The sequence below is a fragment of the Chionomys nivalis genome, chromosome 2 (assembly GCF_950005125.1).
Source record: "Chionomys nivalis chromosome 2, mChiNiv1.1, whole genome shotgun sequence".
Taxonomy (NCBI): domain Eukaryota; kingdom Metazoa; phylum Chordata; class Mammalia; order Rodentia; family Cricetidae; genus Chionomys; species Chionomys nivalis.
Genome location: NC_080087.1, coordinates 113207154 through 113233970, shown reverse-complemented (window position 1 = coordinate 113233970; position 26817 = coordinate 113207154). Strand labels below are relative to the sequence as shown.

Here is a 26817-nt window from a genome sequence, read left to right as displayed (position 1 = left end):
CAGTACAGTTCAGAATCCCACATGACCCTCGAGAGAGGGCACTGTCTCATTAAGAAGAGACAGTTTTAAGAAGGCAAAGAAAGTGTTTTTCAAACCTTTAGTAAAATGTTAAGGGAAACATTGTCATTTGTGGTACCTTATGTATGTACGGTAACCAACTGACCCATTACCTACTTTACAGACCCATATGGTTGGACAATCTTCCCAGAGAGATGTTACACAAACACACACACACTTTTGCACACCTCACAAATAGAGCTTATTACAAAGTAATGGTTGCAGCCATGTTCCAGTTGGTCAGCCAGTGAGTTTTTCATTGGGGTTGCTAACAGGAGTATCAGTGATGGGGTATTTACAAGGGACAGGGATAACTCAAGAGCATTCATTGGTAAGCCCACCTAATACAGGGGATGACACCTGAACCCCTGAAACTCTGGAGTTCTTTCCTCAGCTTACAGACAACTCCACAGTCTGAACAAATTTGTTACCGTAATTTGGCAGCTCAGCATCTCCGTCCTGAGCACTGGTCACTACATTTTATACTGTTGGGTAGGAACCTCAGGAATCTTTCAAGGCATTGTTCTCTAGGACACTGTGGTATTTGTTTGCTTCCTGTTATCACTCCAAGTTTGTGAACCTCCTCTTCCCTCTAGGAACAAATGTTGAATTTGGTGGAACATGCCAGACAATGCTACATTTATACACTCTCAAATCACATCTCTCCTTTCTTTCGTCCTTTCCTCCCCTTCTCTTTCTCCCCTTTTTCTTATACTATGGAAATGAAGCTAGTGCACAGATAACCATACCTGTCTATAATAAGCACGAAAGGTCAACAGGAGCATTCTCAGGTGTAGGCAGAATCAGCACCTTCCTAGCTACAAGCATTGAGAATGTGGAAATATGTCAACTGACATCTTGCAGAAGAATCCTCCTGCTTGCCTTCTCTATTTTTGTGTGACCAATGTCATGGGTATTTGTATCTGTTTCCAGACATCTTTTTTTTTTTTTTTATTTCAAAGCAAACAAATTTTTTTGTAAAGTGGTCTTTTAATGACAGTCACCACTCTTGAACAGACCTGGGGGTCCTGTTGTTTTTAGCAGTCTTCCCTACATTTTTGCTCGCTCTCAAGTTTTGTGCTATTGAAATTTAATAGGCTTATCAAAACCAGTGTTCTTTCAACTGCAGCACAAGCTAGATGGATCGAGGTTTAATGTCATTATTTTTCCTAAACAAAAATGACACCACATGGATTTATATTATATCAAAAAAAAAGAACAACCTTGCCCTATACCCTATACGTAGGAAGACAGATAATCCTATTCACTAAGAGCGGCTAAACAGCAAGAAAGAACACCACTTAAATGAAAATGTTTCAAAGAAAGAATTCAGCAGGGGCTCAAGGTGTACCCTTTGGGTATTTGAGTAGTCTTTGAGAATTGGATGGCTGTTTCAACTCTACTATACTTACTGACTTATTTATGATATTGAAAGAACCAATGGTGCTGCCTCTCTTCAGTTTTATTTAATTAAGATAGAAGGAAGGGGGAGGGAGAAAGTGAAGAGAAAAATGAAGAATTAGTTATTGGTAACATTTCAAGCATCATTTTTTTTTTGTTTCATTACTCTCCATGGCAGGCACAATAGTGATTCCCCCAAGACACTTAATGACTAATCCTTGTAAGCCATGACTATATTCTATTCTAAGGCAAAGCAGGATTAAGGTTCAAGAAGGGATTAATCAGATGGCCTTTATATAGAAAGATTATATTGGATTATCTAGGCTACAGTATTATTAGTAGTATAAGAGAGAGGCCGAAGAGGTCAGAAACCAGAGGGATGTGATATGAACCCCACACACATGCACAAACTGCTAGTTTTTCAGATATAGAAGGTAGCCATGAGGTTAAGAATTTAGCAGTCTACAGAAGTTAGAGGAGCACAGTTCCTTTAGGACAACCTCCAGAAAATAGTGTGCCTTGCTAACATTTGCTGTCATCCCAAGACCATACATGCTATGATTATGAACCACATAACTGTGGTAAGCATTATTTTAGACACTAATTGCTCTGAAAAGCAGTGTAATTTCTACTTTTGAACTAACTTGTGTTTCTGAAACCATAACTCATCTAAGAAATTTAAGTAACTATTTCAATAGATTGACTACTTGATGTATATTTAAAATGAAAAGAATAAAGAGAGGCTGCTATAGTTTGGAGGTGAAATGTCCCCCACAGTGTCATGGATTTGAAACGTTGGTACTCAGCTGGTGGAGCTGCTCTGGAAGGTTGTGGAACCCTCAGAGGATTGAGCTAGCTGAGGGAAGGCCTTAGAATTAAAGAGTATGGCCATGTTCCATGTGCACTTTCTGCTTCCTGACTCTTGATTCAATGTGACCAAGATTTTATACTCCTTCTGTGCCTCTTTATTATACTAGCATTGGAGACCTAAACCTATTCCCTCCTGGTACATCTACCTATGACCTGGGTAGAAAGCTAACATTCTGAGCTATACAAAACAACAGAAAAAAAATATTTCCAAGGAAACACCCAAACATATTCAAGTAGGACAGAAGTTTTAGAACTGTTGAAAATTAAATAATGATTATTATTTTAGTGGCTATGATGGACCTAGTAGATAGTATGTAGATGCACATAAAAATCACATGACAAAAACAAATGTTAATTCCATGTAAATATTACAGCCTTTGCCGATCACCAGGTGAGTTAATTCAGCCAAATAAAGGTTGAAGTTAGAGGGGATAGTGAGAAAAAGAGCAAGGTATGACGTACTTTGGGAGAAATAATTTTTGAACTTTTTCTGTTAATAATTGATATCAAATCATAGCCCAAGAAGTTCAAAGAATACTAGGTAGTTTTATAGAGATGCCATCTTACTCCTTGGCTGATTATATTCAAATTGATCTAAGACAAAGAAGATTTTAAAGGTAGGAAGAGACAAAACACAGAGAACATGGACATTAAAAGTGGTGGTACAAGAACAGCGAAATGAAGAATTTGATCTTGATGGATATATACAACAAAGGACTAGATGCACAGATCAGAGATAAACAGAGTAGAACAGGCTATAGGGAAGGAGGCAGGAGTGTGGCAATAAGAACACAAAGCTGAGATTTCCCATTGCTGATTTGGAGTTAACGGTCTGAGAAGGCACTGCCTGGGAGAGGTACCCTGTCCTGTGGGAACTGCACAGCTGAATTTGCTGTGCAGGGGCATGACTGTGGAGAGAACACCAAGGGAGAAAAGTAAACACAGATGGTAGGTCTTCCATACTCCCTCTGAGCCTCACTCACTCAAAGTGTGGCAGCCCCCTACTCCAGCATGCACACCTGTAATACTACAAAAGACAGCTCGGGAAGACAGAGTAATAATATCCTCTCAACTAGGACGAAATAATGAGATGATAATACATGCTATTTCATTTTTTCTTTATACTTCTTACCTTTTTAACTGTTTTGTTATAGCATATATCTTTAGATAAATATGTTTTAGAACTATTCTTTATTCTTCTTCCTTCCTTAATTTCTTTCTTCTTCCTTTATTTTCTTTATCTGTACATACTCTACACTATTTTCTGTTACTTCTTATACTTTTTAACACATATAGTTTTCTTTTCCTTCATGTTTTTCTCTCTTTTCCTCTGCCACTATCCTGATGTGGAATTTCCCACTGTATGCTATGAATATGTTTTATTACCATTGGTTAATAAAGAATCTGCTTTGGCCTGTGACAGGGCAAAATATAGCAAGATGGAAAATCCAGGCAGATATAGAGGAAGAAGGAAGGCAGAGTCAGGAGATGCTATGTAACTGCTGAAGGAGAAAGATGCCAGAATCTTACCAGTAAGCCACAGGCTCATGGAGATATACAGATTAATAGAAATGGGTTAATTTAAGATGTAAGAGCTAGCTAGAAATATGCCTGAGCCATCAGTCAAACAGTGTTGTAATTAAAATAATTTTGTGTGATTATTCAGGTCTTGTGGCCATGAAACAATATAACAATCTCCATCTCCAATTACACTATCCCCTTTGGGTTTATTTATTTATTCAAAATATGTAAAATATACATATTATATTGTGACTATATATCATATATATATGTGTAATATATATAAATTACACTTTCCCTATTAGTAGCCTAGTGCCATATCTTTTGTGGCTAATTAGCATCAGGGCTACTATTAAATAATTTTACCTGTTACTGCAGGCAGTTTACCTCTACATAGTAATGAGGAACAGACATCAGAATGAAGACAACTCACTTAGACTCCTGTAAAAAATGGAAAAGGGGGAAGAAGGACAAGAGATGTGCAAAACACTACAAAGAAACACAGAAGCCATGTGACAATAATGCTCTAGGATGCCAATCAAGCTTACAAGTCCTCATACCAGAAACCAAGAATAATGAGATAGTTGAAACGCCAGAAATGATTTCAGAGCCACACTTTTTCTTTCTTTCTTTTTTTTTTTTTTTTTTTTTTTTTTGGTTTTTCGAGACAGGGTTTCTCTGTGGTTTTGGAGCCTGTCCTGGAACTAGCTCTTGTAGACCAGGCTGGCCTCGAATTCACAGAGATCCGCCTGCCTCTGCCTCCCGAGTTCTGGGATTAAAGGCGTGCGCCACCACCGCCTGGCTTCACACTTTTTCTTTTTAAAGGATCAGGTCAGCACAGAAGGGATACAAATAAGCCCCAAATGAGGTAAGAACTCCAATTTAGGGTGTAGTTAAGAAATTTATCAAAATGGATGAAGTTGTTAGAAATTTAGAAACTTCAAAGTCCATTTGAAGCCTCAGTCAGAGTGACAAAAAAGAAATCTAATTCTGGAAATGAGAGTTAATCAAATAAAGAACACCATAGGAGGCACAGAAGAGACCAAGCAGAAGACTTTTATGGATGGAGAATTTGATGTAATAATACATTCAGACATCTAAAGAAAAAATAATTATACACATGATCAAAACTTCCTGTGACTCTGAATGAGTTCAAAAGACAAAAATCTAAGAATTCACAGTGTAGAAGGGATGTAGATAGAGTATAAAGGCGTAGGTAATTAACTTAATGAAATTTTGACAAAAACCCAAACTCAAGACAGAAATATACAATGAAAGACATGAGACTTTTAGAACTCAAATATAGATGGCCAAAGAAAATTGTCTCCATACCTATAGTCAAGATGTTAAAACATCAAAGAAAAGAAACAATATTAAAATCTCTATGGAAAAAGCATCAAGTCATTGAAAATGGTGAAAGCACCAGAATAATATTTAATTACTTAGTACTCTAGCAGCTAGAAAGGTGTGAAATCATGCGCTGCAATTTCTGAAAGCAAATAAATGCCAAATAAGATTGCTAGACCCAGCAAAGTTCTCCCATAAAATGGAGAAGTAAAAACATCACATGGCAACACATGCTAAAGCAATTCCTGATAATGATGGAAGCATGGCAGAAAGCAGTTAAAGGAATACTATATACAGTAAGAGGAAGTGAAGAGGAAGAAGGAGAAGGAGAAGGAGAAGGAGAAGGAGAAGGAGAAGGAGAAGAAGAAGAAGAAGAAGAAGAAGAAGAAGAAGAAGAAGAAGAAGAAGAAGAAGAAGAAGAAGAAGAAAGAAGAAGAAGAAGGTAACACCAGTCTTGAGAGCACAGGAAATGAGGAAATGCATTTCAGGAGAAGAATGGATGAGCAAAGAAGAACCAGGAAGGAACTTATCATTTCCTGAGAGTAAAGTAGCAAACTTCTGGCATTAGTAGGAAAGGAAGAAACTAGATAGCAGCATTTCATCTGAGAAAAACAATAAAATTAAAAATCATTGGAAATAGCAAACCTCTCAAATAAGAACCTTAAATAGAAATCACCTTAGTATTGCTTAGCTGATTGAATTAAAATCAAATTTCAACTATCTATTGTCTCCAAGAAGCACATCCGATCAGCAATTACAGAAAGTTAAAGGATATAAACCAATCTGTCAAAAAGGTGGAAGCTGGAAATGAGTGAGCATAGCTATATTCACATCTGATAAAATTAATTTCAAACTAAAACTATTCAGAAGAGAGAAAAAGTCTCTACATATTGATCAATAGAAGCATTCTTTAAGAAGATTTCATAAGATATATAATAACTATCATGATGATGGTACTGATGATTATCACCATCAACTTATTTTATATATTCAAGTCAATACGTATAATGCACCACATAAGTAGACTTACAGAAACAACAGATTATACAGAAAAAAAACGGTTGAATTTTAACATCCATTTATGATATACTCATTATTATGAGAGATATGAAATAGAAAGAATGTATCTCAATATAATAATGAACAAACTTTTATAGGACAAACCTACAATCAACATTCTAATAAATAAGGGAAAACTGAAACCGAACAAGACAAAGATCCTTCTTCTTCCCACTATTCAATGCAGTACTAACATGTCAGCTAGAACAATACCAGAGAAAAAGGAAAGGGATACAAGCAGGAAAGGAAGAAGATAAATTGCCTATACAATTAAAGATCTTGTTCTTAAAAAAAAAATAAGATAAACAACCCCTATACAAGAGAACTGTTCAATCTGCTAAATTCTTTAAGCAAGTAGCAGAATACCATATCAACATACAAAAACCATTAGCTTTTCTACACACCAGTGACAAACTTGTCATAAAAGGAATGAGGAAAATTTTCACATTCATTAAATCTTTTAAAAAAATAAGAAAATTTACTAAAAACTACAACTAAGGAGATAGATAAAAGACCTCCTAAACAAAAACTATAAGACAATGAAGAAAAAAACTTGAAGATACTAGAAGACGGAAAGGCCTTCTTGTCTCATTGATTGGTAGACGTAATACTGTGAAAATAGTATCTTACCAAAGGAGTCCACAGATTCAAGAAAAAAATTCTAAACATACACTTATTTCAAAGAAGTAGAAAAAAATGGAAGCCTAAAAACTGGTAAGTTAATATTTATGGAGAAACTTGGACTCCGTGCCCCCCAGGCCCAAACAATCCTAATCAGAAATAACAATGATGTAGATATCCTAACACAAAACCAGAAATGCAGATCAGTGAAACAGAATAGATAACCAAGAAATAAATCCTCATAGACACAACTGCCTCTGTATTTTTATTTTGACCAAGTTAGAAAATATCCACATTGGAAATAGGGCAGCGTCTACAATAAATGTTATTGAGGAAACACACAACTATAACTATCTAATTTTTAACAAAAGCAACAACAAAAACATCCTAACAGCATCCCCAACAAATGGTGAAGGATATCATATGGCGAGAAACAAAACAAGATTCAGATTTTTTCATCTGATTCAAAGTATATCTTAAAAATATACTGTGACTGAAGAGATGATTCTGTGGTTAAGAGCACCAGGTGTTCTTGCAGAAGACCCAGGTTTGGTTCCTAGCACCTATATCTGTCTATAACTTTTGCTCCAGGAAATCTGATAGCCTCTTCTAGCTTCCACAGATACATATATTCAGACAGTGCATATATATGTCCACCAAGATACAAACACATAAACATAAAATAAAGATATGTATTTAAATATTACTTAATATTTAATTTGCATTATTTAATAATATAAATTAAAATATTTTAATAAAAGAGATTTGTATATAAGACCCAAATCTGCTAGCAGGAAACAGAGAAAAAAAATCACGATAAGCATAGATTAAAAACTCTTAGATAAGGTCTCTAGTATCACATAATTATGACAATAATAAAGAAATTAGAATAAGTTAAATTTAAAAAACTTCTCCACAGCAAAGGGAACAACCTCCAGAATAAACAGACAACTTACAGAATAGTAGAAAATCTTCATCCATATATAGTAGATAGATTTTAATGTCTAGAATATATATAAACTGCAAATCTTCATCTATATATAGTAGATAAATTTTTAATGTCTAGAATGTATATAAACTGTAATGTTTCAGTACAAAAAAAGCCAAACCTTTCAATCAAGGAGTAGGCTAATAAACTCAACAGTGAGTTTTCAAAAGAACAAAAGCACAAGTGGCTAATAAATATTTGAGGAATATTCAACATCGCCAGCTGCCAAAAATGGAGATTAAAACTGTCTCAAGGTTTCATATCACCTGTGTTAGAATGGCTAAAATCAAGAAAAATAAAAACAGCAAATGCTGGTGAAGATGTGAAAATGATTAAAACCCTTGTTCGCTGCTGGCAGAAATGTAAACTTCTATAGTAATTCTAGAAAGCCTTATGGAGTTACTCAAAAAAGGGGGGGGGGCTAAAACTAGATCTACCATAAGATACAGCTATTCTTCTTTTGGGTGGACACTAGGGCATCTATTGCTGCTGCTACACTATTGGCAATAAGGAGTGGGAACCAGCCTACATGTTTACCACCTGATGAATGGATAAAGGAAACATGGTAAATGTAACAACAGCTGTGTTTTTATTCTTCCACAAGAAAAAAAACAAATGTATGAAACCACAAATCATTACCCAATTCAGAAAGGCAAATGCTACATGTTCTCTTTCATATATAGCTCCTATATTTACTTATATATGCACATACAAATATTTGTATGTGGAGGAGGTATAGATGATGAAACTAGAAAGGGGATCATGAGAGAAGATGGTTTTAAAAGGAGAGGGAACCAAAATCCTAGACATGGGAAGGGAGGATGTGAGCCAGATGAAGATGTATAGGTGGTTGGGGCAGTGGAGTGGAGGAGGAGGATCAAGAAGGAAATGTGTAAGAAAATATAACAGTATATCCTTCACTTTGTATACTACCTCAAAAGTTACTTGAAATAAATTTCAACTTTGAATTATACCCTTTCTTTCTTTCTTTCTTTCTTTCTTTCTTTCTTTCTTTCTTTCTTTCTTTCTTTCTTTCTTTCTTTATTTCTTTCTTTATTTCTCTCTCTCTCTCTCTCTCCTTCCTTCCTTCCTTCCTTCCTTTCCTCCATCCTTCCCTCCCTCCCTCCCTCCCTCCCTCCCTCCCTCTCTCTCTCTCTCTCTCTCTCTCTGTCTCTCTCTCTGTCTCTCTCTCTCTCTGTCTCTCTCCCCCTCCCTCCCCCTTCCTTCTTTCCTTTCTTTCTTTCCTTTTAAGAAAGGATTTCTTTCTGTAGATCTGGCTATCCTGAAACTCACTCTGTAGATAAGGCTGGCCTGGAACTCAGAGATCTGCCTGTCTCTGCCTGCCAAGTGCTGGGATTAAAGGCGTACAACACCACCACCCACCTTGAACTCTATTCTTATAAGGGTTTTTTCTTTTCTTTTTCAAAGAAAGTCAAAAAGAAACAAGCTTTATGGTGAGCAGAGTGGAACATTCACTGCTGACAGGCCTTCTCCACAGGAAATATAAAGGAAGCTTTTTGAATAGAAACTGAGTAACACAGGCAAAACCCCAATTCTACTCAAGTATCCAAAACTTCAGAAGTGAAGAAAAAAGAATCAAATTCATTTTTAGACTTCTTTTTTTTTCTTTTTTTCTTTTTCTTTTCTTTTTTTATTAATTAATTAATTTAATTATTAAAGATTTCTGCCTCTTCCCCCCCACCACCTCCCATTCCCTCCCCCTCCCCCAATCAAAATGTGGCGCTTTAATATAAAAATAAGATGCAATGTTTATGCCATTTATAAAAATAAAATATACGCCAACAAAAGGCTAAAATATCAGAGTAGAGAATTTGAATGTATAAATAAAATTTGATCTGGATGTGAAGTGACACATTATAATTGGAAAATAGAAAGTGATTAATTAAAGATATGTATACTAAACTCTGATCTATCAATTTTGCTTTTGCAAAATATAAATAGCAAATCAGTAGAGGAACTAGCATGGAATTATAAACATTTCCCAACTAACCTCAAATAAACAAGAAAAGAGAAAAAAGTAAATTTAAAAAAGAGGGCAGTTTATACAAATAGAAAAATAACTAGCAACCACTTTGGAAATCAGTGTGGCGATTTCTCAGGAAATTTGGGATCAACCTACCCCAAGATCCAATAATACCACTATTGGGAATATACCCAAGAGATGCCACATCAAATGACAAAAGTATCTGTTCAACTATGTTCATAGCAGCATTGTTTGTAATAGCCAAAACCTGGAAACAACCTAGATGCCCTTCAATGGAGGAATGGATGAAGAAAGTGTGGAATATATACATATTAGAGTACTACTCAGCAGTAAAAAACAATGACTTCTCGAATTTTGCGTGCAAATGGATGGAAATAGAAAACACTATCCTGAGTGAGGTATCCCAGACCCAAAAAGAGGAACATGGGATGTACTCACTCATAATCGGTTTCTAGCCATAAATAAAAGACATTAAGCATATAATGTGTGATCCTATAGAAGTTAAATAAGAAAGTGAACCCAAAGAAAATCATATAGTCATCCGCATGGAGAGGGGGAAGTAGACAAGATTGCAGGGCAAAAACTGGGAACTTGCGGGTGAGGTGGCATGGGGCAAAGGGGAAATGGGATGAGAAATATGAGAAGGGGAGGATGGGAGGAGCTCGGGGGATTGGGATGGTTGGGATATAGGAAGGATGGATACGGGAGCAGCGAAGTATATATCCTATCTAAGGGAGCCATCTTAGGGTCGGCAAGAGACTTGACTCTTGAGGGGTTCGCAGGTGTCCAGGAATATGTCCCCAGCTGGTACCTTGGGCAACTAAGGAGAGGGAACCTGAAATGACCCTATCCTATACTGATGAATATCTTGCATATCACCTTAGAACCTTCATCTGGCGATGGATCGAGGTAGAGACAGAGTCTCAATTTGGAGCAACGGTCTGAGCTCTTAAGGTCCAAATGAGGAGCAGAAGGAGGGAGAACATGAGCAAAAAATCAGGACCACGAGGGATGCACCCACCCACTGTGACAGTGGAACTGATTTATTGGGAGCCCACCAAGGCCAGCTGGTCTGGGACTGAATAAGCATGGGTTGATTCCAGACTCTCTGAGCATGGCGGTCAATGAAGACTGATGAGAAGCCAAGGACAATGGCACTAGGTTTCAATCCTAATACATGAACTGGCTTTGTGGGAGCTTAGCCGGTTTGGACGCTCACCTTTCTGGACGTAGATAGAAGGACCTTGGTCTTCCCGCAGGGCAGGGAATTTGGACTGCTCTTCAGTATCGAGAGGGAGGGGGAATGGAGTGGGGGGAGGAGAAGAGGAGTGGGGATAGGGGGAGGGAAGTGGGGGGAGGGGGCAATATTTGGGAGGAGGGGAGGGAAATGGGAAACGGGGAGCAGGTGGAAATTTTAATTAAAAAAGAATAAGGTGAGCATGGCGGTCAATGAAGACTGATGAGAAGCCAAGGACAATGGCACTAGGTTTCGATCCTAATACATGAACTGGCTTTGTGGGAGCTTAGCCTGTTTGGACGCTCACCTTTCTGGACGTAGATAGAAGGACCTTGGTCTTCCCGCAGGGCAGGGAATTTGGACTGCTCTTCAGTATCGAGAGGGAGGGGGAATGGAGTGGGGGGAGGAGAAGAGGAGTGGGGATAGGGGGAGGGAAGTGGGGGGAGGGCAATATTTGGGAGGAGGGGAGGGAAATGGGAAATGGGGAGGAGGTGGAAATTTTAATTAAAAAAGAATAAAAATAAATAAATAAGTAAAAAAAAAAAGAATAAAAAAAAAAAGAATAAAAAAAAAAAAAAGAAAGTTACACGTTCATCCTTAAAGTACCCAGCTGACAGTCACAGGCACAACAAACAGCAAATGTGACACTGTAGAACATAAGAAACAAAAGGGACCCAGATGATCAGTATACCCCCCTCCATGTGTCAGAATATCCAGGAGGAGTCAATAAGAACCTTAGACAGACAGTGACAGTGGCAAGGACATGAACACTCCAGTAGCAAATGCACCACTGTTTCTTCTTTCCTCCCTAAAATTTCATGTGGAGAAAACTCTCCCACAGAGAGCCAAAGAGCATTCAGCTGAGGAGGGCTAGCCAAGGGAGCGATTCCCTTATGAACAAGAAGTTCTGGAAGAGTTGACTTGCAGGGTAATCACTTACAACTATGTATACAAATATGTATAAGATATATACATATATCTTATACATATATATACATATATACATACATATATACATATACACATACACATACACATACACATACACATACACATACACATACACATACACATACACATACATATACATATACATATACATATACATATATATATCTTATACATATGGAAGCCAGGTGCCCACGAAAGTTGCCAGTACAGTAAACGGTCGATGTCAAGGGTACTTATAAAGGTGTTTTCATTAGAAATTGCTTTGAGAATTTCTGTTACTTCACCATGTGCCCATGTCACAGAAGCACAGCCAGCACCTCAAATCTTGTATGTTTGTCTAGATTCCAAACTCCAAGTTTCTCTGTCTATATAGGAAGTTACTTCTGGACTGGAAGCATCCTAGCTTTTGTGAGCTAGGGAATGTGGATGCAGCTTAGTGTTGGATTGGGGAGAGAGAGATGCATTCCCTGAAAAAACTTCACTTACCTCCTAGAGTTGCATGTGAGCCTTAACCCTGCCCCTCCACACAAAAGGTTCAGGCCAGTGCTTCCTCAGGCTTGTTAGTCAAGAGGGCATAGAAATGAAGCTATGCACCTGTATTTCTCTATTTTTTTTTAAATGGTTTTTGTTTTTTTGAGACAGGTTTTCTCTGTGTATCTTTGGCTGTCCTGGAACTCACTTTGCAGACCAGACTGGCCTCAAACTCACTGAGATCTGCCTCTTCCTCTGGAGGCCCGGCATTAAAGGTGTGGGCCACCACCGCCTGGTACAGTTCTCCTTCTTTAAGAATTTGAAAACCTATAAACATTCACCAAAAAATATACCGATGTATGGGGCTTTAGTTTAGTATACAGTTTTAACTTGTTGATTCTATGAAAAAAAAATGCTTTTCTCCTAGGACCTAACAATATAAGTGATGTGTTGCTAAATTAAATTATAGGCTGATTAAAATAAAATGATGAAATCAATAATTCATATTGTTTTTCGAAACAAACTTTTAGTTTTTTCCTCCAATAACCCACTTAGAATGTGTTTGATCAAAATAGAATCCAGGAAGCCTAACAAAACAAAAGGAATTTTATACTGTATTCTATACAGTATAGAAATGTAAATGTTTACAAAGCAGATTAACTCTTTCTTCAACTTCAAATTCCATCTCGATTATGGTGTAGGTGAAAAAATAATTTGTTTGTAATTTATTTTATTGAAAATGTATTTTTAATCTTTGTTTTAGAGATATAAATGTTTACAAAGCAGATTAACTCTTTCTTCAACTTCAAATTCCATCTCGATTATGGTGTAGGTGAAAAAATAATTTGTAATTTATTTTATTGAAAAATATATTTTTTAATCTTTGTTTTAGAGATGTAAATGTTTACAAAGCAGATTAACTCTTTCTTCAACTTCAAATTCCATCTCGATTATGGTATAGGTGAAAAAATAATTTGTTTGTAACTTATTTTATTGAAAAATGTATTTTTTAATCTTTGTTTTAGAGGCTTACTGCTTTAAGGACCATCTTGCATTTAGGATGCCCCAGGTGTCTGAGAACAATATTACCAATTAAGTTGCACCAGCATTTCTTTCTCTCTTATTTAGGTGTGAGTTCAGAGTTACACTTAAATATAATAAAAAATAAGACAAACAAACAAACAAAAAACTGGATGTGAAGCCGGAAGAACTCTGGGGTCTCCTAGTTGATATATATGGACTTCTAAATCAAATATTTGCTTTATTTAATTTTCTTTTGCTTCCGAGTTTTTGCTAGGAAGTAGAAGTAATATCTGTTATAATTAACTCTCAAGAATGTGATGATCAAACAATTTAATATGTGGAATGATACTTAATAATGTCTAAATGTGATTGTGCACACAGTTACTCATGTAAACAACATTGTCTTACATCCATTAAGGGTAGCTATGATACAGGAATAAGTGTGGTAGAGGAAATACTTGGGAGAGAACATAAATCCTTTTATATCTACACCTAGTTATGTGACTTAGCAAATCAAATAAACTTTATCAAACAGATAAAGACATGCTCCCAACACATTGGCTGTAAAAATAACCAAGCTAAAATAAAAACCTTTGTTTTTTGTTTTTTTAATTAATTTATTTATTTATTAAAGAATTCTGCCTCCTCCCCACCCCCACCTCCCATTTCCCTCCCCCAATCAAGTCTCCCTCCCTCGTCAGCCCTAAGAACAATCAGGGTTCCCTGCCCTGTGGGAAGTCCAAAGACCATCCACCTCCATCCCAGTCTAGTAAGAGGAGCATCCAAACTGCCTAGGCTCCCACATTAAAACCATTTTATTTCTACCAGATGACAAGCCAGAAAAGAAGACGAAATTCTGGGTTTATAATATATCTAATGTGAGGATATTTGATTTCCTTACTACTTGATTTCCTTTTTGGAGACATTGTCTGGCTTCTATATTCAACAATTTTTAAAAGTCTGCAATGCGCTTCATACAATTTAATACATACCTGAAAATCAAAAGCTTCATTGTCAAAATAAACTGAAACCTTTGCAAATACAAGGTTAATAGAAAATCCCATGTTTCAAAGCTACCAAATTGTTATTCAGATTCCATTTTGAGATTGGTCACCACAGTATTGTTTGAGTACTGCTCCATTTGCATGCTGTTTTAACTGAAAACAGCAAGAATGAAAAAAAACAAACCTGCCAACAGTACAAAGTATCCTATAATTAATTCACTGTGTTCCCAAACCATGTTGTTGAAGCATTGTTGAAGAGATGTCTAAAATATTTTATCTTGCTTAAAAGAAGTGCTGATAAACACTAGTTTTGCTTTATTAAATATTGAGAACGTTTCAGATTTGTGCAATGCATTCTTGATCAGTAATAATTCATTATTACTTGATCATCTTGCCATTTTCTCAAAAATACTCATGTAGAATACCCAATCATCAGTTCTTCAATATTCAAACTTTTGCAAACAAGTCTGGTGACTAATACAGGGCAAATAGATAGCAGTTCAAATTCCACTTCTGTTTACACACACACACACACACACACACGAAAAGGAAATTCTGATGGCCTCCCATGAAATCTTATGGGAGAGAAACTGTGATACTTACTTACACTAAAACACAGGAATGAACAAGGGTATTACAATAGATCATCACCGATGTGTGGCTTTAGTTTAGTATACAGTTTTGACTTGTTGAGTTCATGAAAAAAATTGCTTTTCTCCTATCATCTAACAATATAAGTGATGTGTTGCTAAATTAAATTACAGTCTGGGTAAAATAAAATGATGCACTGTTTCTTGGTAAGTATGTGATAATATTTGAAAGGTTTACTTCTGGAGACACGTTATTAAGACTCAAGTATGTAGCTTCAACTAGTTTATTCTTTATAAAGCCACTTTTGGTACTACAGTAGACAAGATCCGAATAAATTATTGGCCTGGTGTGTTTCTAATATCTTAGAGAATGTTGCAGGATTAGAAGGAAATTAAGGCAGGACTGATCCATGTTCAAGACAACTTGAAAAGGAGGATTTAAAGTACGGGATTTGTTATGAAAAGCACCTCTTTGGGAATGTAGGGACTGCTGAGCTCACCATTTCAATTGTGGAGAGTGGGGTGGAGTAACTGAGGACTGAATTTGGGGCTCAGGCATGCAAGGCTAGAGCTCCATAGGGGAGCTGGATGCCTAGCCCTCAAGGCATAAATTGTAAGGACCATTTCTCCAGGCAGTAAACAGTAACTCTCTAATAGACTTGACTTTTAAAACGTGGTATTCTCTTACCTAGAAATCAACAACATTGGCTATTTTCAAAGCCTTTAAAATCTTCCCTCCCACAACACTTTCTTGCTTTTTCAGACATTAGGTAGGAATAGAGAGACTCCGTGGTCATTTATTCCTGGTTGAGCCTCAGAATTAGAGGCTCACTTAAGAGCTTCCCCAGGCGTTTTGTAGAAAGCTCACTTTGCTAAGGCCACAGAGGTGGGTGATGGCTGGGAAAGGGGGAAGGTTGGTTCTCTCACACACAGCATAAACACTCCAGTCTGTAGATGGCAGGCTCTGAACCCTTGAAAGGCAATTACCTACCACCTCCTTACACTCAACCCTATTCCGGTCACCCTATCTTGGCTACTGGGTGTGAGTGAGACTTTGCCTGTGAGTATTTTGCCTCACTGTGTTCCAATGCAATTCCAGAATCCTAGTTCCAAGTGTTTATTGTTGGGCTGGTTGGGGAGTGGGGTGGGGGTAGGAAGGAAGGAAGAGTCTACAAGATCATCATCACTGAACCCTGGGAGGTGAGAAGTGGGGCTGTGGTGGACAACAGCGTGACACCCCAGGCTGTTGCCATTCAACAGTGCCCAGAGCACTTGGTCTGAATTGTGAACGCTCAGTTTCGTGCTGGGCAGAGCACAAAGGGCTCAAAACTACCTGCTCAGCTGGGGAACCACCGTGGAGCCCCAGTACCAATTCAATCTAGCGATTTATAGGGAGTAGAAGAAAATACACAGATTCTTGAATTCTCCTGCTGGGTAGGGCGGAGAACAGAACCGGAGCGGTGGGAAGGGAGATTGAGGAGACCAGACAACAAAACGTTGTAACTGCATCTCTCAGGTGGCTGCGCTTACCTGTCAGAGGAGGGGAGGAGGGTGGAATTTGGTAAGCGCTTCAGAAATGCTAAAGAACTGAGGAGGTCTCTGCCCAGGATTTCAGGTGGACTCAGGTTAGGTGTCAGTGAGAGATTGAAGAGACACCCCCCCCAATGCTACACGACACTGTACCTCACTCCAGAGCCCCCAAACTAGCCCAGGTCAAGATCAATGGCACGGGGGTGGGGGATGGAGAAACTGGCTTTGGTCTTGTTCCCTCTGGTCTCTGTTCTCCACCTTGGAAATCATTCCACAACAAGGCGCGAAACTGCTCCAGGTAACATACACTTAAAAGTCAGGTTCCCCAGGTATCTTCGTATCTTGTCGGCCAGAGGAGACCCCAGTCCCACAGTCTTAGTGGCAGGCTCCTAACTGTCCTCCACCTGGTGCGGCTCCAGCACACGGACCCCACCCAGTTGGGAGCTACCAAGGTTCCCTAAGGGCTGATCCCACCGCTCATAGCGCAGGGATTCAACTTCTTTATGGGTATCTCTAGCAGAGCGAATGCTGGAAAGCAACTTTGCCTGTGATCTCCAGTGCCTAGCGGAGTTGAAGGGACGTAGCATTTGGCATATGGGGATGCGAGTCTTACCTTTGCACGGAAAGCAAGGAGTTGACATCCATGGTTGATTGCGGGTAGAGAAAAGCTGACGGCGCAGGCGAAGGCTAGGGAGCCTGAGCGCCCCTCGGAGGGACAGAGACGCGCAGGCTGGAGCCGCGGTGGCCGAGCACCCGCAGCTGAGACTGAAGCCCGCTCCTCCCTAGCCACAGAACGCAGTGGAGACGTCCTAGTGGCGCCTCCTGTGGTCTGCTCAGATCTTGGAAACTGTTGGGTAGACTTAACCCTTCAATCTAATTCCCGCCTCCCTTCTAGATCTCCAATCTCAGGCGACTGATTTATGGAGCCTTACACTCAGTCGCTCCTTGCTGGCTCCCCTCCCGCTTATTCCAGTCCCCGCCCCTTGCTTTTGCTGGTGCACATCAGGTGTGAGCCCGAAGTTGCTCACCCACTTGGCCGCATTCACATGCTCACTTCTGGCGATTTCACTTTTCCCTTGTCCCCACTGGTGGTGCCCGCCTCCCCTGGAAGACCCTCTGTGATTTGTCCTCTACAACAGAAGAGGAGATGCGTGCGTGGTCACTTGTCCAAAGCACCCAGCTCTTTTGCTTTCCTTTAAGCATCCCGTCCTGTTTTTAATTCTCACCTCTCTTCATGTAACTCATTTCCCTTAAGTGGAACTTGCCATCTCTCACCTGTTAGACCCTATGAGCAGAAAAGGTCTCAAAACCCGGCGACAGTGGCCGTCCTTCTGCGGCAGCTTTCAGAACCTGAACGCAAGCTCCACTGCTGCTCTGTTTGTCGGCTCAGCATCGCTTTGAGCATAAACAGCCTTTATTTTTAAAGAAGAAAGGAATCAAGACACTGGTGGTAGCAATTGTCTGTTAAGATGAGGGCATGGGGCGTTCTGCCCTTTCTCTTTTAATTGAAAAGCACACTAAAAACGAAAGCTCTGGGACTTCCAGGAAATGGGAAGATGGAATAAATATAATCCCCTGCTTTGCTCTTGCAAGGATAACTAGGGCTCTCCATATTATGAATTGTATATAGCAAAAAAAGCTGGCAGAAGCATGGGGAGCAACTCGGGGTCTGAACATGCAAGGAATGTGTGGGGGTCTCTAGACAAATGACAGAGACAGCCTAGCCATGCAGACAATGTACAGATACCTGCTTCATGATGGCAGGATGTTAGAAGAAAAAATCCCACTCTGAATTGTAGAGGAAGAGGCTAAGGGTAAAGCCAATGTTTCACTATCCCGGGCTAGATGGATTCAAGCCATTCCTGAGCCATGTAGTGAAGGAAAGACTAAGTGTGGACCAGGAGCTTGAATCCCCTCCAGGAAGAAGCAGCATGTCCCTCATCTTGCGCACTCTCAGCACAGCACCCATGAAGGAGACATTTCCACAAACAGGCACCAACAGTGGGTGCCGCTAACCAGGCACAACTCCACACATAGAGGCGCCATAAGGGCAAAGTAAGCGGGGAGAATTTTAGCTCCCACAGCCCACAGCAACCTCTGCTCAGCTCCCTACCTTGATGTCAGTGGGACCTTGGTGGCAATTTAGAGGAGGTATAACTCAGAAGTAATGAGGCCATACAATTGCCTTGATTCACAACATAGAGACATAGCTACAGAGCTGTCGGTGAGGCCAGAAAGGAGCCTGGGGCCGCAGTCTTGCAAGGGAGACAGAGGATTTGTACACAGGAATACATAGAGTGGAAAGAGTGGAAGTGACGTTGGAGGCTCCAGAGAGTACCCGAGACAAAAAAGGTGGAAGCTGGAGTCATACTCCCATTCAGAAGAAGAGTGTGGGGCAATAAGTGGAAAAAGTCAAGGAAGGAGGCTTCTCCACGTGTGTCACAGGGAGCATGGCCCTCTTGACATCTTTGCTTTGAACTTCTAAGTCTTCATGTGTCTCTAAATTGTCCACAGTATGATAGTTTGTTAAGGTAGCTGCAGGAAATGGATATATTATGTAAACTGGTACAAAATACAAACATTTTATTCTAGGAGCCCCAAATCTATTAAGGAAATTGAATTTTTTAAATTGATTTTATTGAACTCTACATTTTTCTTTGCCCCCCCCCCTCCTTCAACCCTCTCCCATGGTCCCCATGCTCTCAATTTACTAAGGAGATTTTGGCTTTATCTACTTCCCATGTATATTAGATCTACGAATGTCTCTCTTAGGATCCTCATTGTTGTCTAGGTTCTCTGGGATGTGAATTGTGGGCTGGTTTTCTTTGTTTTATGTCTAAAAGCCACTTATGAGTGAGTACATATGATAATTGTATTTCTGGATCTGGGTTACCTCACTCAATATGATGTTTTCTAGATCCATACAAGGAAATTGAATTTTAATTAGAGAAAGTCCTCTCAAAAACTGAAATCTCTAGGCCCGCATGATTTCATTAAAGAATTCTTCCAAATATTTAAAGATAAAATTGACCTGGCACAATCTCTGCTCGGAGATACAGGAAGAGTGAATGCTAAATCATTTTACGAGGCTAGTGTGTCTAGAAACCCAAACCAGAGAGAGATAAACAGGCTAACAATTGCTGAAGGTTAACAATTCAGACATAAAACCCTTAATAAAACACTAATAAATTAAATTCAACAATAAGTTATAAATACAACTCCAGTAGAAATATTTTTAAATATATTTTATTTTTAAAGTGTATGTGTGTGTTATGCACACATGCTCATGGAGGCAAGAAGACAGCATCAGGTCCCCTGAAACTGGAATAATAGGCAGATGTGAGCCATGAGCCACCTGACAGAGGTACTGGGAACTGAACTTGGGTCCTTTGCAAGAGCAGTATGTTCTTAACTGCTGCTCTTTACCCTACAGTAGGAATTATTTTAAAGGTGTGCGGACAGTTCTAAATTGGAAAATCATATTGTTCACTACAATTTACTGTATTAACAGGTAAAAAGAAAAATATATGATGCTATTAGTTAAAGCAAAAAAAATTACAAAATCCAATGCTCACATTTGATAAAAACTCTCAGAAAAATAGGCACATGATAGGAATTGGTTTGATAAAAGGCATCTACCAGAACCCCATACCTAACTCCACATGGTGATAAAATCCTGCATGCTTCTTCCTAAACCTGGAAAGAAGGCATGGTTATCCATCCTGTCTACACTCAGCCAATACAGTGCTGAAAGTCCTGGCTCATGTGACAGGCAAGGAAGGGAGATAAAAGCAAGCTGCTCAGCCAGGAAGGAGTAAAACTACTCTGACTTCACAGCATGCATAACTATCTATTCAGGCATTCCTTAGGAAAGGATTTTAATTAATTAATATTTAATGTGCATATGTATGTATGTATGTATTTGTGTATGTCATCTTGGTGTGCAGTTCTTGATATCCTAACAACTTGTGACCATCCTGCCCCAGCTTCTTGGTTGCCAGGATTATAAAAATATGACACCATGTCCAGTAAAAAATATATTGCTTTTTTTTTTTTTAAAAAAAGAACCTAGGATTAAAAACTGTTTACAAAGTTTCAGGATACAAGATCAAAGTGTAAGATGCTATTCTTACATACTCAAAATGACCTCGTGAACCCTGAAGTTAAAATGTTATTTAAAGTTACTAAAGAGAAAAACAAAGAAACAACACACCTGCTACCTAATAAAACATATACAGGACTGGTGCCTCAAAGTGCTGAGATCCTAATGGAAGGAATCAGAGACTCTGGCGAGGCACAGGCTCCCGCTGTGCCAGGAACTGAAAATTCATCAGACCTCTCCAAGCTCATACTAACTTTGACTTATTTCCTATTAGCAAGGCCATTTTACAGTTACCAACAAGATTGTTATTATTAAATGTATATGGAAATGGAAGGGGGCCAGAAAAGCTAAAATCTGTTAGGAAATTTAAAAGGGATAGAAATCAGTCTAAAGCACTAAAGATATAACATTAGAGTAATTCTAGACATGTAGTGGGTGAAGGGACAGATTCAAAATCAGTGGAAAACAACAGAAAAAAATCCGAACATATACAATGCAAATATGTCCAATGATTTTTAAAAAGAAATAAAAAAACAAAGTTGCATAGCAACTCAATTGGAGAAAAGATGGGGGACACTCTTTTTGTCTCTTCAGATAACGTTACAACATTAGAACACTCACATGTCAAAAGAAGATGGCTGTCACTATATAAAACACATCGTATTGTGGATCATAGGGTTCAATTAAATGTCAGAAGCAACACTCCAACACATTTATCATAAAACATAAACAGAAATTTTTGAGATCTGGGACTAGGAAAAAGAATTAATTTTGACATGAAAAGCACAACATAGAAAAGGAAATTTTGCTAAATTCATTGTATTATTTGATCTAAGAAAAGATTTAAAAATAAGTTGTTAGCAGAGAAACTATATTTGCAGACAAGGTATTTGATGAAAGAGTAAAGCATAGGATATGTTTTTAAAAACTTCTTAAAATTCAAATGTCTACAAATTTGTGGACAAATTCTGTTTCTAACTAGAAAATGAAGAGGGACATAAGTAGTCATCCCAACAAAGTTTATATGAAAATAAACTCACAATAAAAGATCAAAATTATTGCACATCAGAAAACTACAAACTGAAACTACTGTATCTCACCTTATACCCATGAGAATGAAGGATGGAAAAAGAACAACAAAACCAGCTATTGATTAAGAGAGTCTGTCATCGGTCTTCCATTACTAGTAGGAATTTAAAACATGGAAATTACCCTGAAGCACTTTGGACGAGCTTAAAAGACTGGATGATGAGCTGGAAGAGCAAGGCCCAACAGTTGTGTCCTCGTGTGTATCTCAGAGAAAAAAGAACCCTTAGGTTCACACAAACTCCTTACACAAATGTTTGTAGCAGTTTTATTATAAAGTTAGAAATAGCTCAGCATCCTACATAGGCTAATTGACTAAATAAACTGATGTTCCCGAAACACCAGTTAGCAAAACAGAGAATTCTATCAGTTTACAAAAGGATCTAGACGGCCCCACAGGAAATCAAATGAAAAAAGGTGGTTATGGTCTATATGCTTATATTTATGTAGCATGTTTGTTATGCATTTTGTAACATATAGCATGTTATATAACAGCAAAATCATAAAAACAGGTGCCACATTAATGACTACTAAAAATTAAAGTAAAGTAGATAGGAAGGGGAGTGGATTTGAATGGAAATACTGTAAAATTTTTCCTTTGTCAACATCAATTTGAAATTTTATCATGATATCTTACTATAATTATTTAGTATGTTATTGTAAAGGTAAACTAGCTAAAAGATACCTGGGCTCTATGTCTTTTGTTTCTCACAGATTTATATAAAAGCACAATTATTCCAGCATAAAAAACTTGAAAGAAAATATTATTTTTTATTTATGTGCATATGCATACATGAGTTTATGTGTCCCACATGCATGCAGGTACCTATGGTGGCCAGAACATGGCATTATATTGTTGTCTGGGTTTCTGTCCTGCCCGGTTTCTGTCCTCCCACCAGGTCCCACACAGAATTCTACATTAATTATAAACGGATTGGCCCTTTCGCTCAGGCTTTTTAGTAACTCTTATAACTTACATTAGCCCATTATTCTTATCTGTGTTAGACACATGGCTCAGTACCTTTTTCAGCAGGGCAGTCACATATTCCTCCTTCTGTGTCTGGGCAGGACTGCAGAGGAATGGGCTTCCTCCCTCCCAGAATTCTTCTGTTCTCATTGCACCACCTCTACTTCCTGTCTGATTGTCCCTCCTGTACTTCCTGCCTGGCTACTGGCCAATCAGCATTTATTTACAACGTAATTGACAGAATATAGACAATTGTCCTGCACCATTATATTCCCTGCAACTAGAGTTATAGGGCAATGTGAGCCACTTTGTATGGGTTTTTTGAAATAAAAACAAATATTCTTAACCACTGAGATATCTTTCCAGTCCCTAAGAAGAAAAATGAAATATTGTTTTCTTGCTGTCAACTGGTGAACTGAATGGCTTAAACAGCACAGAATCTACAGAGAAATGTAGACACTCCCCTATTCACTGAAAGGGACAAAGGATCAAAGTGCAATATAAACATAGGGATAGAGTAAGTAGAAGTAAAGCTATACCTATCTGTATCTTTAACTGTATCTATTTATATCTCTATCATCTATATCTATATCTCTCTATATATTAATATATATTTAGAACATGTTTCTACAGTTCTGCAATAAAAAACATCCTTGTAACTGAATTCATTAATTATGGAGTCTTTTGATGTTTTTCATTCTACAGGGGTGTAGGCTTTAGAAGACTAGAATGAGGTGTTTGTATACACACTTCACCAGGACACAAAGACACTGATTTTGCCTGCTTTTCATACTACTGCATTTTCTCATCTAGACCTTTAGTACCAGCGAGCTAGTTTTCTGTCACTGCCATGAACAATACAGACAGCAAAGTGCTAACGTGTAAATACAAGGGGCTGAATTCTACTTCCCTAGCACCCATGTTAAGAGGTAGGTATGCTAGCCTATACAGTACCATCTTAGTACAAGGGAGGAGGAGATGGAACAACTCTGGAGCTCACTAGCCACTCTATCTCGCTGAGTCTCTGAACTCCAGATTAACTGAAAGATGAAGAAGAATGATAGAGGAAGATGACCAAAGTGAGTCTCTCACACACTCACCCACTGCCCTCTCCCAAACACACACATCACCACAACTTTATAGCTAAAGCATCAGAGAATTTACAATCATACAGTTTGAAAGTCAGACAAATCTGGTTCTTTGTTGGGCCAAAATTATTTCAGGGCCTGCACCTTGAGACCTGTTGAACAGAGAAAAGCCTGGCTCAAGTTTGAAGGATAGTCTCAAAGCTACTGAGTGAGGATGAGACAGCAAAATCTAGGTTGACGCCCCTCCAGTCAGAGGGAGGGCTTGGTTGTCTCTCGTTGGCTGGAGGTAACCCCTGCATCATATGATGTCACTTAACCTATATAAATTGATGCTCACAGTAATAAACTGAGTTCCTGTTTTGGCTTGATTTCCTATTGCATCTGATTGTCCTGCGTCATGAAGCTGCTGATAGCACACTCACCTTTCCATGGGGAATAAGGCTAAGGAGGCCTGCCAGTTTTTGATGAGCTAAGTTCAATGTATCAACAGGCTACTATCCTTTCTGAAGACTCTAGAGAAGTCATTTTCTGGTCACCCAGATTATTGACAGAATATGGGTCCTTATGCTCGTAGGATGAGGTCCTCATATTCTTGCTGACTTTAAACTTAGGGTCATTACTTGCTTTTAGGATTTGCTGCGCTTCTTGGCTTGTGGCCCTTTCCTCATACCCTCATAAGCCGTAGATTACTTTCATACTGTCTGCCTGCCTCACACTCTCCTGCTCTCCTCTCTACCCTTAAGGACTCATGAGATTAAGCCATCTGCAAAACCCAGGGTGATTGCATCTCATCTCAGCGCATCTGCAGAGTATCTCTAACCATGTAAAGTAACACTTCCGTGGCTTGGGTGGATCATACCATGAACACCTTCAGGTAACTGTAGTGCTATCTGCCAAAGTCAGTCTTAGTTACTGTAGTTGGGGATAGGGAGGGGATGTAGCATATTGCCAGTGACATGCCAGGACCTTTCTGTACAGATTCAGGATCCATTTATGGAAATGATTCCCTGATTGTGTCTGAACCCACACCTCTCTGTTTAGAAGAGTCTAAAATATTAAACTTGACTCTTTTCTTTGGCCTACCCATCCTTTCATCTTTCCACAAATATCCTTGTCCTAGCTGGTTTGAGTTGCTATCATAGAATTTCACTGCTCTACAAAAAAAAACAAAAAAAAAAAAAAACAGCATTTATTTCTAATGGCTGTAGACATTTACCTGCACAGCCAAGACATTGTCAGATTCTGGGTCTCGTGTGAGCCCAGACACTGTCAGATTCTGAGTCTTACATGAATCCATTTCTTACTTGATAGTTGGTACTCTTTAGTTTCTTATCTCATGTGGTATGAGAGTTGACTTTGAACTCACACTGTTTCTGCTTCAGCCTCCTGAGAGTTGAGGTTGCAGATATATACATCCATGCCCTGCTAAGAATCCTCTGTCTGCTGTGTATGCTAGCTGTCAAGTAGGCTTGAATCAGCATCTCTATAAGGCATCCTCCAAATTACAAAGAAAGAAGCAACAACATCCTGACCTTTTGTTAGGCAGAGACATGACCACCTCAGATGGGGCCTATGGCTTTAGCACCTGGCTGACACACCATATAGAAATATGGGCCTACAGATTTCAGCATCAACTTTAGGAGAACACAAGCACTTAGTTCATAGGTTCTGCTGATTATATCATAACATTAGGGGTTGTTGTAGCTGATGTGTACACTGAATGGTGGAAGGGGCAACATGGGCTGTACTTATTCTCAAAGTCTTAAGGAGGAGGCCAAGATGCTGTTAGACTGTGAAACATGGTGCTATATACAACAGGGTTACCAGGGATGGGCCAGAGTAGATGTGATCGAGATTATGTTGTGTGTATGTTTATATATATATATATATACACACACACACACACACACACACACACTTCAGAGAATACATAAAATAGTATTAACTAAGAGACATTTCCATCACAATAGACCAGAAATATTTCAAAGGTCTAGGGGAAGAGCTTGGCTAAGAGGCAGACACATGTGGAGGAATGACTGAGAAAGCCCTAGATGTGATGATGATCTTGAGGATTTCTGAGTACTCTCCAAAGGCTGGAGGCATTGTCTTCATGATTGTGGTGTTCCTTTTCAGGGTTCGGCTGGCTAGAGCTTGCCCTTTGTGATTTATTTAGAATTTAAATCCACATATAAGAAGTATCACAATGGTCTCCCCCTCTCCTCACACTGCACACTCAGTGTGACACTAGGTATCATTACAACAGTGTTTAACAACAGCTATGATCACTAAGAATGTTTCTTTTCTGTCACGCTATCTGACAATGGTGGTATATATTTCCTCAAGAAAGAAAGGAAGAAAAGCACAAAAGAAAGTTACAGAATCAGGCAAGAAACTAGTGCCATGGGAAGCGGTTCAGTCTATAATTTACATGTCACACAACGGGGTATAAAACCTGCTTAGAGACAAAGAAAATGTCTGTGTACATTCAAGACCCTAAGGATTCCTGATCGCTCTTATTCAGCATTCATTTACAGAACAAAATAGAACTTTGAGTTAACTTCATGAGTCAACTCAGTGTCATGAATATCCTACTTGAACATGAACTTGAACCCAGGAGATCATGTCCTCTAGCTCCATGGGTCCTCAAGTCTGACAAAGGCTAAGAATTTTTAGATATTGTTCCAAACATTGTATATTACAAGCATTTCTGAGGCAAATCTAATATGTAAAATTTCTATGGGTTTCCACAATGCCTATAGAAAATCTTTAAAGCTTTTCCTCCAACACATTTTAGGAACATAAAATAGGTATGAGGAGAAGAGATCTTGATTAAGAGACACAGTGGAGAGCTAGACCTAGGCTGTGTGTTCTAGTCTTGCCCTGGAGCAGAGGCTGCGTA

At 38.7% G+C, this 26817-nt stretch overlaps 1 protein-coding gene across 3 annotated transcripts in view; it reads right to left on the bottom strand.

The window, feature by feature from the left end:
• Sphkap (SPHK1 interactor, AKAP domain containing) overlaps nucleotides 1-17592 on the bottom strand; it is a 147406-nt gene extending 129814 nt beyond the window's left edge. For all 3 annotated transcript variants that reach the window (XM_057755652.1, XM_057755665.1, XM_057755658.1), the window contains exon 1: nucleotides 17289-17592. In XM_057755652.1, the coding sequence (XP_057611635.1) occupies nucleotides 17289-17316 (28 nt within the window). In that variant the 5' untranslated portion in view covers nucleotides 17317-17592. The remainder of the gene's footprint in view (nucleotides 1-17288) is intronic.
• Between the last annotated feature and the right edge of the window lie 9225 nt (nucleotides 17593-26817).